The sequence below is a fragment of the Trachurus japonicus genome, chromosome 12 (assembly GCF_045865225.1).
Source record: "Trachurus japonicus isolate A0001 chromosome 12, Traja_1.0".
Classification (NCBI taxonomy): Eukaryota; Metazoa; Chordata; class Actinopteri; order Carangiformes; family Carangidae; genus Trachurus; species Trachurus japonicus.
In genome coordinates, this window is record NC_140918.1 from 14,182,061 (window position 1) to 14,194,823 (window position 12,763).

Genomic DNA, 12,763 nt, shown 5'->3' on the forward strand with positions numbered 1-12,763 from the left:
CTAAAAGTATAACTTAATTTAACTCCTTGCTGGGGAAAAAACCCTCTCAAGGAACTTTTGACCTGAGTAAAGATTAGTGCTGCTAGACATTAGAGCCTGAAGTGTAACACACCCCAGCAGGGTGTTAGGGCTGACACCTGTAGCACACATAGCATGTGTCATACAGACTGTAGAAACAGACAAGATGCATCAGACAGGATGTTGCTCTTTTCTCCAATACAGTAGGATAGTGACACTTTCTAACAAGCTGGCACTGTCAAGGTGGTGTCAGTGTGTGTTGCCATTAAAAATCTTCTACAGCCAAAATTGAGAGAATTATTCTGATGTCTGATGCATTTCACACTGAAGTAAAGCAATCAGCCTCTTTTCTCCTTTTGTTATTTTGTGTCACTGCTTAAAATGCAGCGAGTCCTACTGTAGCAGTGCGATGTGAGTGAGGATGAATGGAGGATGTGAGCTTCATGTATCATTGATCAAGTGTTTACTTGTTTGGCTTAAGTGGAATGACATGGTATGGTACAGTAGACAAATACTAGATAAGAGATAGGCCGCAGAATTATAAAATTTCATCATGAATAAACAGTTTGACAGAGAGAGGAATGAGAGAAGGTCTTTGTCACGCTGCGTCACTACTTCCTCCGACATGAATGCTGCATTATAACCAGTTCAGCAGCTAAAACAGATTCTCATAAATTTGAAATGAGACAGCCAGAGAAAGAGAACAGAACAAGCCGAGTCCAAACCTCAACAGACACACATTGTTCATTAGCGGCCATCTTTTTCTTTTTTTTCCCCCCCTACTGTTCATGTGAGCTCAAGCTCTCGTGGAGAAAATGTATGCCACTTTTACTGCAGACAGTTTGCTTTCCTCTTCTGACTCAGAGGAGAGCCAACATTGCTCATCAAACACAGTGTGTGATGAAGTGCTGCTGTCATTTTCTAAAATGGCCCGTCCTGCTTAAATTCCCATTTGAGGGCATGTGTGTGTTGCAGCTGAACAAATTTATTTTTCCAGCAGCTTAGTGGCTAATGCTGCCTTGACAAGAATGTAGCGGAAGCTTTCCAAGGAGGGAGCTTGGAGACTTTTAATGGCTCTTTGATACCAGCCCACGAGGCTGAGTGTTTGTTTGTGTACACGAATAAAAAACAAATCAAACTATGAATTATATAAGTGATTAGTTTTTATCCTCTTCACTGAGAGGCTGCGAGTTGGTCTTTAGTGTCTTTGTCTTCTCGTCAAACTCTTTGTGTTGTTACTTCTGTCACGGTGCGGCACTGACAAAGACGCAGTCCTCGGTTGTTCGAGTTGAAGTTAGTCATCGTACACATTTGCCCCAAATCCTCTGTTTACCATCTGCTGACTTTCAATGACACTCCAGACAGAAACTGGCAAACTGTAATCATGCTGCACTCTCACAGAGACTGGAGGATTAGAGAATCTCCGAGTGAAAAAGGGCTCATGTCCAGATTTTTCCAAAGGGAAGCAATCAAAGCGTTGAGGGATCGGAGGAACTAGGGCAGCCGCTGACATCAACACTGCGGCGGAGGTAACCCCGTTGGCTTTAGAAACATGAATGAACAAGGTAACATGAGCAAGATAGAATAGATGTGATTTCTACAGTATGGGTGTTTAGCCTTTGGAGCGTATTCTGCTCTCTCTGCACACTTGAACGTAACTCTTGAGGAAAGTGCATGCTTCAGCTAAGTGTGGATTTACTCGGCTTTGTGCATGAGAGGACAAACGCAGTTTTCTGACACAAGGGAAATGCGTGATTCAAGGGGTAACTTTACAAAGCTCCTTTGCTGCAATTCTTACTCGCTGGCAGGAATACACACCGTGCATCAAAGACGCACTCGATTCAGTTTAGAAAGCAAGTTCTAGTGTCGACTCAGCAGCAACAATGAGGCAGCACTCGGAGGAGTTAAAGCTTTATCAAAGAAACATTCTTCCACGCTGAATCACTGGAAAATTCTCTGAGATGTTTTGAACTGTAGATCATACAAACTAATGACTCTGCCACAGGTGGATAGTGCCGCCTTAAATCCAGATACACGTGTTTATAGTTTGATCCATCTATGGGACATTGCAGCAGACTTTCATCACTTTTAAACTTTTTTATGTTGTCTCATGGAGCAAAGTGGAAGGATCTGACCCACATGTGTCGGTATGTGTCTATCTATAGAAGTGTCCTCCTTTCATCTGCCAATATGAAATTACCCAAAGGATACCTCCCATGGTGTCAAGTAAAATACATTACATTAACCCCCCATGCAATAGAAAGGATACTGCAAAGGCATTCCCCTTCCCCGTATCACTTGTACTGATTTGCATTTACAGTAATTAAGCACATTTGGAGTTGACTGAATACAAACTATTTGCCTCTAAGGTACTCTGGAGAAATGCAATCAAAAGTGAACTAATTTGTCTAGATGTAAAATGTTATGATTAAGCATGTATTTCCCTGCCTTCAGGACACCACTCAGATTTCCATTTAATAAGAGTAATGCAGTAAAAGGTCCTAATAACCACTCAAACAAGGTACACAGGGTTCATGCCAAAGTACGGGACTTGCATGCATCCTTACTGTATAATCTCACTGAGAGCATACAGTACCATCAGCTTTCACAGGAGTAATGATACATCACCCTAGTAGACAATGTGCGATGTGTGAATTTCTGTGGCTGCAGTCATGTTCAATTGACTGCCTGCCAAATCTAAAACACTGTTTAGTTGTGAAAGTGATACGTGTCCTCGTTAGTATTTTGTATTTGTTCACTCCACATTATAATGTCAAATCAACTGTAGGAAAATGGCTAAATTGGTCAATAAACAAGAAAACATCTAGGATTGAAATCAATAGAATCATTATTTTATGATTATACCTCTGTATGACAAAAAATAGAATAATATTAGTATGACACTGTATGTTTTATATAGGATGTGTTGTATGACCTCAGGGACATCTCTACTACGCAACCCGACCCGGGATAAACGGAGGAAAATCAATGGATAGATGGACGGATGTGTGACCTCTACTGATATTTAAATACATTTTCAATGTTTTTAGTGTGTTAAATATTCATTCCTCTCTTCAAAATAAAATGCGATGACTCATCTTCAACTCGCAGTGCAAACTTAAATATCACATACAAAATCTCACTACGCTATCGGTAGCTAGCGGGGAGATATATTAGAAAGTGTCTGTTTGGAAAAACTTTAGTTTACATTCCAAACCTCTGCCGTTGTGCTCTAATCTATTCACTTCCTCCTAATCCTCTGCCACTTGATCTAACGACGCAGGTGAGGAACGATGCCACAAGTCCTCTACAGCTCAGTTTCACCCCGTATTAATTAAGCCACACCCACTTTGGAGCAATCCAATCAACTCAGACAGACTCGTTACAAATCCCTGTCTTAACTAAACCCCAGTGCATATTCCCTTTTAGTAGGGAATATGTCGCATTATATAAGGCCCTCTTACATTCGTTTCTGAGTGTGTCAGGAAAGGTTGATCTCTACTTGAACTTTTGCACAAGCATCAGGTACTTCATGAGGATTTAGTTTGGCTTTGAACGTTTCCGTATGTGGGCCAAGAAAACATCAGACCAGTTTCTTTACCATGTCTATACTGATCAATACGTTGGTTTGGTTAATGGAGTCTGAGTAAATGGTATTGACATAATGTGACCCAACATGACTATGCTTGCCAAGCTGTTTTTGTTATTGAGCATAATGAACACTTCAGTATGTTTGTAAATGTTCTCATCCATTCAGTTGGGTGCGATTAATTGACGTTGATCATGAGAGGGAGCACGGAGGAAAAGCAGTATGTGCGATTCCCACCAAGATTCAGTGGCATGCTGGAGTGTGTACACATCGAGTTTGTGTATTAAAAAAAACCCACGGTAGTAAAAACATTTATCTTAGATGTTCTAAACAGAGGTGACATTTATCTGTTGTACAGCATGTTGAGCAAAATCAACCTAGGCTAAGGTAATTCAAATATTGGAGATTATTCAAAGACAAGTTCTGGGTCATTTCCACTCAGGCGTCATCCTGGTAAAAAACAGGCACACACATATATGGACACAGATAAATACACACCCATGCAGGGAGAGAAAGGCATCAAAGACTGTCGGCTTGTCCCTCTCTGTTTCCTTCTTTCATGTGCTGATGAAATGAAGCTCTAATGTACAACAGGTGTGCCAGCTACACACAGGGCTATTTATCCCTTTTAATCACCTTTCAGCATAACTTAAACCAACTGGGCTGGACACCTTTAAATTGATGGAGAGAATGAGCTGTGTTTGCTGTCAGAGGTAAGAAATGAAGACAAGGGGGGGGGGGGCATTAGGTAGGAATTAAACAAGACATAGACACTGTGTTCAAGGCTAAAAAATAAATAGAAATCTGCTAAAGGCACATTACAGCATTACAACCCTTTATTCAAAGCGTATGTGTCTATTTATTTTGTCCAAAGTTTTGCCTGATTGCTCACAAAACTTTGCGCATCAAAGGAACTAGAAAACCTGACAAGAGAACAGATTTTGAGAAGAATTCCTTAGGTAATGGCTGAAATGACTGAACTGGACCGTGGTAATCTCATTCACAGCCCCCCTCTCCCCCCCAGCAGCCACCATCTTAATCAGGGCGGTTGAAGCCCAGTGAGCTCTTAAAGATCAGTGGCTCCTTAACAGCACCCTGCTCCAACACTGTGTTACATTGAGAGCAGAGGTGTAATGACTTAATCCAACAGTGATTAAATTTGATTTTCATTCTCTCAGAAACAATTCAGTGCATCATAAAATGTGACATTCTGGGCATGACTGGTTTTGATTGAAATATGTTTGATTTGATCCACTTGAGTACTTCCTAAATGTATAACAAGTCTACAAAGGTGAATTGTAAGAAAGGACTTAAAGAGGCTCTAATTGATATTTTTATATTGGATGGGTGAAAAGAGATTGTGTATTCAGCCATTCACAGTGACAGACAGAGGACATTTTACCCAGTTTTGGAACTCCCCTCAGATTTGTGGTGCATTTTAGTGTCTTTCAGCTCACTGTTCTGACTTTCGGAGCCATGACTTCATCGTTCTACTTCACTCTAAAAAGTTACCTGTTCGGTACCAAACAGTGAACACACTCAGTTTGCAATTACAGTCACAGACAGATATTTCCCGTATTCATCATATATATACCCAAAGGATCAGTTTACTGAACAAGATTATAGCAACAGACAACACCTGCTCAGTACTCTAGCAAGACATTCATTCAAGTACGGCTTTCAAACCTCAAATCCTACAGATGGTAAACACTACTTAGGTGTCACCTCTGCCAGCACCTCATTGATCAGCATTCAATCCAGTTTAGTTTTGCTTGTTTAAAATGATTAACCCCTAATAAATACTATTTCCCAGAGCTGTCAGCATAGAGTGCTGCTCTGGATGGGATGTGAGGTGCAGTATTTGCTATAGCAAACACTCTACTCTTTCTCAGTAACTGAACAGAGGCAAGCAGGACTTACACTGAGTTGACACTCCACTAAGCCAGAGAAACTATTCAAATGCAAGCAGACAAAAGGCAGGATTAAAGTTCCCCTAAAGAAATGTAAAACCTAAGTGACAAATTATAATGGTGGCAGTGCGAGCTGCAGGAAAGTGTCATGCGTTACCGACTGAGTGTGTATGCTTGAGAGTGAGCGGTGTTAACGGGGCATCTGTGTTGGGGGTATACGCACAAATATATGCACCGCCATGTGTTCATGTGTTTAGGAATGAATCGAAATTGGAAAATGCTCTTGGATGTGTGTGTCCATGTGCCATACCTGGTCAAAATGTGGACCGGGAGGCTCCCTCCTGTGAAGCTGGAGCTGCTTGTCAATATTGTCCTTCAGGCACTGACACACGCGGCGCTTCTGGTCTGCTGAATAGGCTTCCAGGCTGAGCAGGCAGTCACACTTCTACAGACACAGAAAGGCAGAGAGGTATAGAGATATAGAGAGGGGGAGAGAGATACAGAGACAGAGAGAGAGAGAGAGAGAGAGAAGGGGGTGAGGAAGAAGAGGGGAGGAGGAAAAGAAATAAGGCAATTAGGCATATTCTGTCAGAGAAATAAAGTGTCTCCTCATCCTTCGATAGTGAAAAGTGGTCAAGATGGGTAGAGAGAATAAAATTAGAGGACTACAGTAGAAAGTATGAATGTGAAAAATTAATAACAGGCAAAATAGAGTTTAGAGTTTTTCCTTGTCCTGTTGGCCCTCTGGGATGAGACGGTAACACAACAGCTACCAGTGTCTGTCGCATGTGTGTCCGTGTGATGAGAGAGCGGCGAGTACCTTCAAAGGGGATAATGACTAACAAAAGAGCTTGATCCGTCCAGTAGGCGTTGCACCTTTATGTTGTTTCTGAGCACGTTTATGTGTCTGTGTGTGAGTCCAGCAGAATAAAATTAACAGTGGCCCCACTAATACAGTACATAGTGGTGCTTTCTTGAATCTTTGTGTACATCCAGTTACCACTTTAACTCTGTTTTCATGACACCGCACACTGTAAAGTGGCACGACTCTGTGGGCAGCAAAACGCTAGCATTAGTGAAATTAGATAATAGCCAGTGTCCACTTCAGGCAGAATTTGATATGCTGACAAAATAATTACGTGACTAGTGGCAAGATGGTACTCCCAAAAGGGCGCAAATCAATACACCCCTGCTGGGAAATACAGGAGAATAAATATTTGACAACTAGTGGTTAAGTTAGAGTTGGCAGGGTTTGATCAAATAGATTTTCACTGGAAAGGACACAAACACCCCTGGGCTAACTCTCCAGGACGTCCTGAATCTGTGTTTGATCCCACTTGATGTCCAGATCAAATCTTTAATGGATTAATGGGCTCATTTGTTTTTGGTCACGATTCCAGCAATGCATGTTTGATAAAAGACAGATCTTGCAAGAAAAAAAACCTTTCATATATTAGATGAAAGTCATGCCGCGTTTTGCTCCAAATCCTAATTTGGAAACAGCTTCCGAGCAGACCTCTTAAAAAAAAAAGTTTAAGGCAGAGTGTTAATGGGAGTATATCTAGGATAAGAACACTTTGTGCCACTTAGTGTCATTTCCAGTCTGGGTTGTTTCTGTGCAGCAGAGTTATAAAGGCCAAGTGGAAAAACAGGAAATACGTTCTGACTATTTTACACATAGCTGGAAACTTCATATCTCTTTCCAGTGATACTGATGGGTAATAATTGACCTCATTGACATTGCTGAGACTACTTTACCATCTTTTATACTTTCAACAAAACACTGGTGGTATATGAATGAAAGGTAAAATGTGTTCTCATTTCATCTCCTCATACAGCCACCCTCACATAATCCAATGCATACATTTTTATGCAAATGTATTCAAACACCCATACACACTGACATCTGCTGCTCTCCTCCACCTATGCTGCTACATAAATGAGATTGAAGAACCGTCTCCTTTATTATTTATTCTGATTAATCTACAACATTATAGGAATCTATTATTCTTTTTCTTTTTCTTATCGCTCCAATTTGATGATTTCCATCTACCTCGATGGCTCTGCTTCCGGCGGTGTCAGGCAAAACATTTGTGACCTGACATTTTTGGGCACAAGTCAGGCTAAAAATAGATTTTTTCCATTTTGTGCAAGTCTTCCGAGATTGACTGAAGTCCTCAGGGCTTTTCTTGACGCTCACTGCCCTGGTCATTGGTGAATCATGATGCTACTTTATTTGTTTCCTGGCTGCATGGGCTTTTGCATGCCCTGGTGTGGAGCAATGTCTTGGACTATCTGTCTCTTTCAATGTCACTCAATATCCTGTGGAAGATGGGAGTGCTGCTGTTGTGGGGTCTAATGGCACAAAGGGTTTGGTGGCCAAAGAGTTGTGACTGTTAGTGACGCTAATGCAGGGTAAAGAGGCATTTAAAGCCTCTGTAAGTGGTGGCAATGTTAAGACTGTTTAGATTTGATGTAGCATGAATTGTACTGCACACAAGGCAGAGTGTATTCTGTAATAATGTCAAGTTTTATAAAAACAAAAAAGTAACATTTTATAATAAGTACACACTATTAAGCATTAGTTAAGCATTAATAAATACTGAATTCTTCATTTATAACGCATGAATACTCATTAGTATGCAGTTTATAAATACAGTTAGTGCTTATCAATGATAAGTAATGCATTTTTAACTGTGTTTATAAACTATTTTAATGATGAATTCAGTATTTAATGCTTAAAGCAGATATCAGTGGAATGTTTTTGTTAATATAAGTCCTAAATAGTCCTATTTTCCGTCAGCAATCACTTACATGAAGTATTTCAGCCTAAACACGAGTCTCTCCGTCACTCTGCTCTGCTGTAACCCGAGGAGAAAATTTTCCTTGTGGGATACAAGTGTTATCCAATGAGGGGAGAGAACGGCATGAAGGGCTGTGTGTGCAGCCAAGGGATGCGCGTGAATGTGGTGACGTAGCACGAGGACCAATTGATGCCTGACAAGGGCGGGGGCTGCTAACTCATGGTGCGTTCAAGGAAACTCGTACTTTGTGTTTTTCCTTCCTGTGAAGTCATACCAGTTCGATCTGGTACGAGTTCACGGGTCGGAAGTTACGAGTGGCCGTTATAGGGAACTTTCACAGACAACAGGACGGTAAAAACACGAGCTACGGGTTACCTGGAACGCTACCAAGTCGTAGTTGTGACTTGAAGCTGTAACTTACGGTTTCAAAAGCCTGCCTTGAACACAGCATTAGCCGAAACGGCCGTGCCACTGATATCTGCTTTAACTAATGCTTAATAGTGTGTACTTGTTATAAAGTGTTACAAACAAATTAAAAACTAATGTGTCGGCACATCTAGAAAACAAACATACACGGAGTAGACACAAAATAACAAAAGAAAAACACAAGGCAGAAAAAACAAAAACCCATTTTAAATTCAGAAAGAGGGAATAAAGACATGAAAACATGAAAGGGAAGCAGGTTAGATAGCAAAAAGGATTTATGAAACGGGGCCTGACTGTTTTCAATTGCACAGAGGGATGATGAAACAGGGTTTTTTCCAGAACGGACAGAAATCAATGTTGATGTTCTTAGATATCCATCATTTGGACTGAAACTGAGTCTGTAAGGGTTCAGCAGGGGTCATAATACTAAGAATGTGCGCGCACACACACACACACACACACACACACACACACACACACACCAACTTAAATGTAAACAACTGCTGCACAAACTTTATTGCTGTCAGTGAAAATCTCATAAGTCTATCGAAGGTTATTTTTGAGTCCTCACGTCAGGATTCTGCAGATCAGGAAAAATCAGCAAAAAAACAGTGGGTAAAGTGGAAACTGCAAAGTCATTAAGGTGGCAATAACTGGATGCTGAGGAGTAGACTTTTGGAGGAAAAACTATTGCTCACGTAATATTTAAGACTGTGGTCACAAAAGGAAGTGTTCTGAGTATATGTATATTTCTATACACATTGCATGCGTACTACCTAGCCTTTCATCATATGGCAAATCATCATCATAGCAGCAAAATCACTTATAACTTATTATCAGCCATTGTCTACAGAAAAGTCAATGAAGAAAGGTGGAGCTGACTTTTCCTCAAGCACTGTGCAGGTCAAAGTTTTTAATTATTCTGTGAAATATTGACATCTCAATATTAACGACTTTGGCAAAGAACTTTTGTCCAAGCCGAGTCACCGGGTAATCTTTTTAATTTGTAGTACAACCAAATACCTGCAACAATTCTGACCTTCCCATCAGCTTTATAGCTACACTCAACATCTGATAAACAAGGACAATGGAGGAAAAGTTTGTGTTTTGCCTGCATGTGTCTTCAACAGTGGATATAAATAAACAGCGTGTCCTGGTTTGGAGTGACAGCAGTGTTTTGTCTGTATTAGCCGACGGCATTATGTAGCTGACTAATTGACATCAGTTGATTTCATGGTTGCCTAGAGACAGGGGAGTGACACTCAAAATTAGGATGTGTGCAATCTGAATTTCAACCCCATACCTCACAACAGACAGACAGATCATGATGCATGTTGAATTTCCACATGACTGGTAATGGATACTTGTAAAACTGTAAAAAATAATGCCAAGTCTCAGGCTCCCCAGAAAACATTGCCTCATATGGGCAGGATTTTCCAGACAACTTCCCACTGTCCTGTATTAAGAGGAAACACATCTGCAATAAAGCAGTTCAGGGTCCCAGAGGGATGCATGCACCTGCATCCCCACACACATGTACAGACACGCACAAACCCAATCACCCAGCTTCACAGTTTGTCGCACCTACCTCTGAACACTTTATTATCTGTACAGTCTTACTGTACCTACATGTTTACAGGATTTTAGAGATACAAACAAACAGGACAACCAGCTGGGAGTGTTTGCTTTGTGAGTCATGGCGAGCCACAGGTCAGAGCTGCAGGATGGTGTACATCTCTAATCTGTCAAAGAGAGGAAATGTGCGTGTTTACACAGTCTTGGTATGTAAATATGAGTCACACGGTGCATACTTAAACTACTTGCTGACATCATTCACAATGTTGTACTGGGTAGAGAGAAAAGGGGGAAGTAGCCGATGATGACAGATGTACAACAACACAGAGGTCATTCTTGTTAGGAGTGATACAGCACACACAGTGGTGCATTTCCTTTTATATTGTATCTCAAAAACCCTGATCCTCTAAGGGGAATACTAAAGATCCATTTGTGTCTATCAATTTCCATTCCTTGTTTATTTTCTGTTTGCCACTGCTGCAGAATTATGCGCTGTGACGCTCATTGCTTCGTCTCTCTGGGACAGCTCTCCTGACAGTGACTTGCGGATCATTGCATTACATCTGTTGAAATAATCATGTCAGCAAATGAGAAAACTGTTGACAGCTAGTTACAGACTGTATGTTTTAGGAAGGAATCATCCGGAGCAGGATGGAGATTTCTATAATATTTGTACTGCGATCTATTTTGCAGGACACCAGATGTAAGAGGTGGTTCAGTTTTCTAATGCATACAGGATGTTTGTCTGAATTTAACTGAACACAATAACATTATATTTCATGTTAGGGCCAAATCGCCTCCAGCATTTGAACTGTTTTGGGTTTGAAGGGAATTCACTGGAAACTCCATGCCTCTGTGGAAGCAAATCTTTAGAGATTTCCATCTTAAGGTCATGTTGCTTCTTGGCATTAAACAGCATCTGGGCAGTGACCCAGGCTGCAGTCCCAGAAACAATCAGTTACCCTTTTCGAAGACATATTTAATTTGTCAGTCGCAGCACCAGAATGAGGTCATGAATGAAGCTCCTATTACATGAATAATAGAGTGACTATTTATTTTTTCGGAAAATGATTACCTTTAAGAAGTGTCTTAGCTAAAACAGCTAATGGCTCCTTTACTCGAACTATCCCCGTTTATAAATCCACCCATCTAAGAGATAAACATAAGAGCTAATGAAACAAAATTCAATGAATTGCCACTGGCCTGCCATGGAGTGGCTAAAAATACAGGCAGCATTTCCCCTTAATCAGATTGATTAAAGTGCTCCTTGGTTGAAGCCCTCCCCCTGAGCCATCTGGCAGATGAGTTTTCAGTGTGTTACTGGACCGCTGTCAACACACCTCATCTAAGCTGCTTCCACACAGGTTAGCATGGTTTCAGTGACAGCTAATGTATGTAATACTACTGAATGGGCACACTGGCTAGTACCTTCATTTCCCCCACACTGCCTGATCTTATCAACCTGATTGTAATATTTTGATCAATCACACATACTGCAGCCTATATTATGAAGGCTTATTGGAGCACCCCTCACCACCTCATTAATAATGAATAAAATAAGCACATTTCCTAAAAAAAATATATATATTATATATCTGATATATTAAATATCTATTTTTGGACCTGATTAGACCTTGATTGAAATCTGACAATGCAAGTATTTTTAGGTCATCATAATTTTGCTTTGCTTGATGATGATGATGATGATAATGATGATGGTGTAGGGCTGTTCGATTTTGCCCAGAAATAAAATATCGATTTTCTTCTCTGAAAAATTGATTTCCGATTACAATTTTTTTGTTAAATGACAAACTATTTTGTGTGCTGTTTGTGTCTTTTTAAATGGACCTAGAGTCTAATTTAAAAAAAATACTAATCTGGTGCTAGCAGAGCACCGCCATGAGCTATAAATCCTTCCCGCTGTCCAGACTGACCGTCCAGGCCTCGTCCCAGCCACCTACGTAAGCTCTGCTCTTGGGATAGACTAGACTGAAGTTTGTTCATGTACAGACATGAGCGTTTTGAGTCGTTAGAAGCAGACACGGCAAAAGACAGAGCGAGCCGATGAGTGATGCACAGAAGGAAGTGGAATTTTTCTCAATTTAATGTGCGTATCACAGAAGATCAGAGTACTAAAACAAGTGCACATCATGTCCTCGTTGTGCCAATTGTAATCTCCAGAAGGCAATAAAGAAAACCTCAAAGAACACATAATGCCATCAGCTGCACTTGCCATTACAGGATAATGATGATGACACAAGAATGCTGTGGTGTGTGTTTTTGTTTGTGTGATATTGTAAATCTCTAAAATAGCTTTTCAGATACTTGCCGGAGACAACACAGTCGCAGGAATAGGGAAATAGAAAATGTGAAGTGTTTGTTACAAGTGTCATCGTATCCAACCATGCTCCCCAGAGATCATCGAATCTCTCTATACTATC

The 12,763-nt window shown here is 40.7% G+C and overlaps 1 protein-coding gene across 4 annotated transcripts in view; it reads right to left on the reverse strand.

Annotated features, from left to right (window-relative positions):
- The window catches only part of rgs3a (regulator of G protein signaling 3a), a 148,487-nt gene that overhangs the window by 55,512 nt on the left and 80,212 nt on the right, over positions 1 to 12,763 (reverse strand). For all 4 annotated transcript variants that reach the window (XM_085793322.1, XM_085793324.1, XM_085793323.1 and 1 more), the window contains one exon: positions 5,828 to 5,962. In XM_085793322.1, the coding sequence (XP_085649448.1) occupies positions 5,828 to 5,962 (135 nt within the window). The remainder of the gene's footprint in view (positions 1 to 5,827; positions 5,963 to 12,763) is intronic.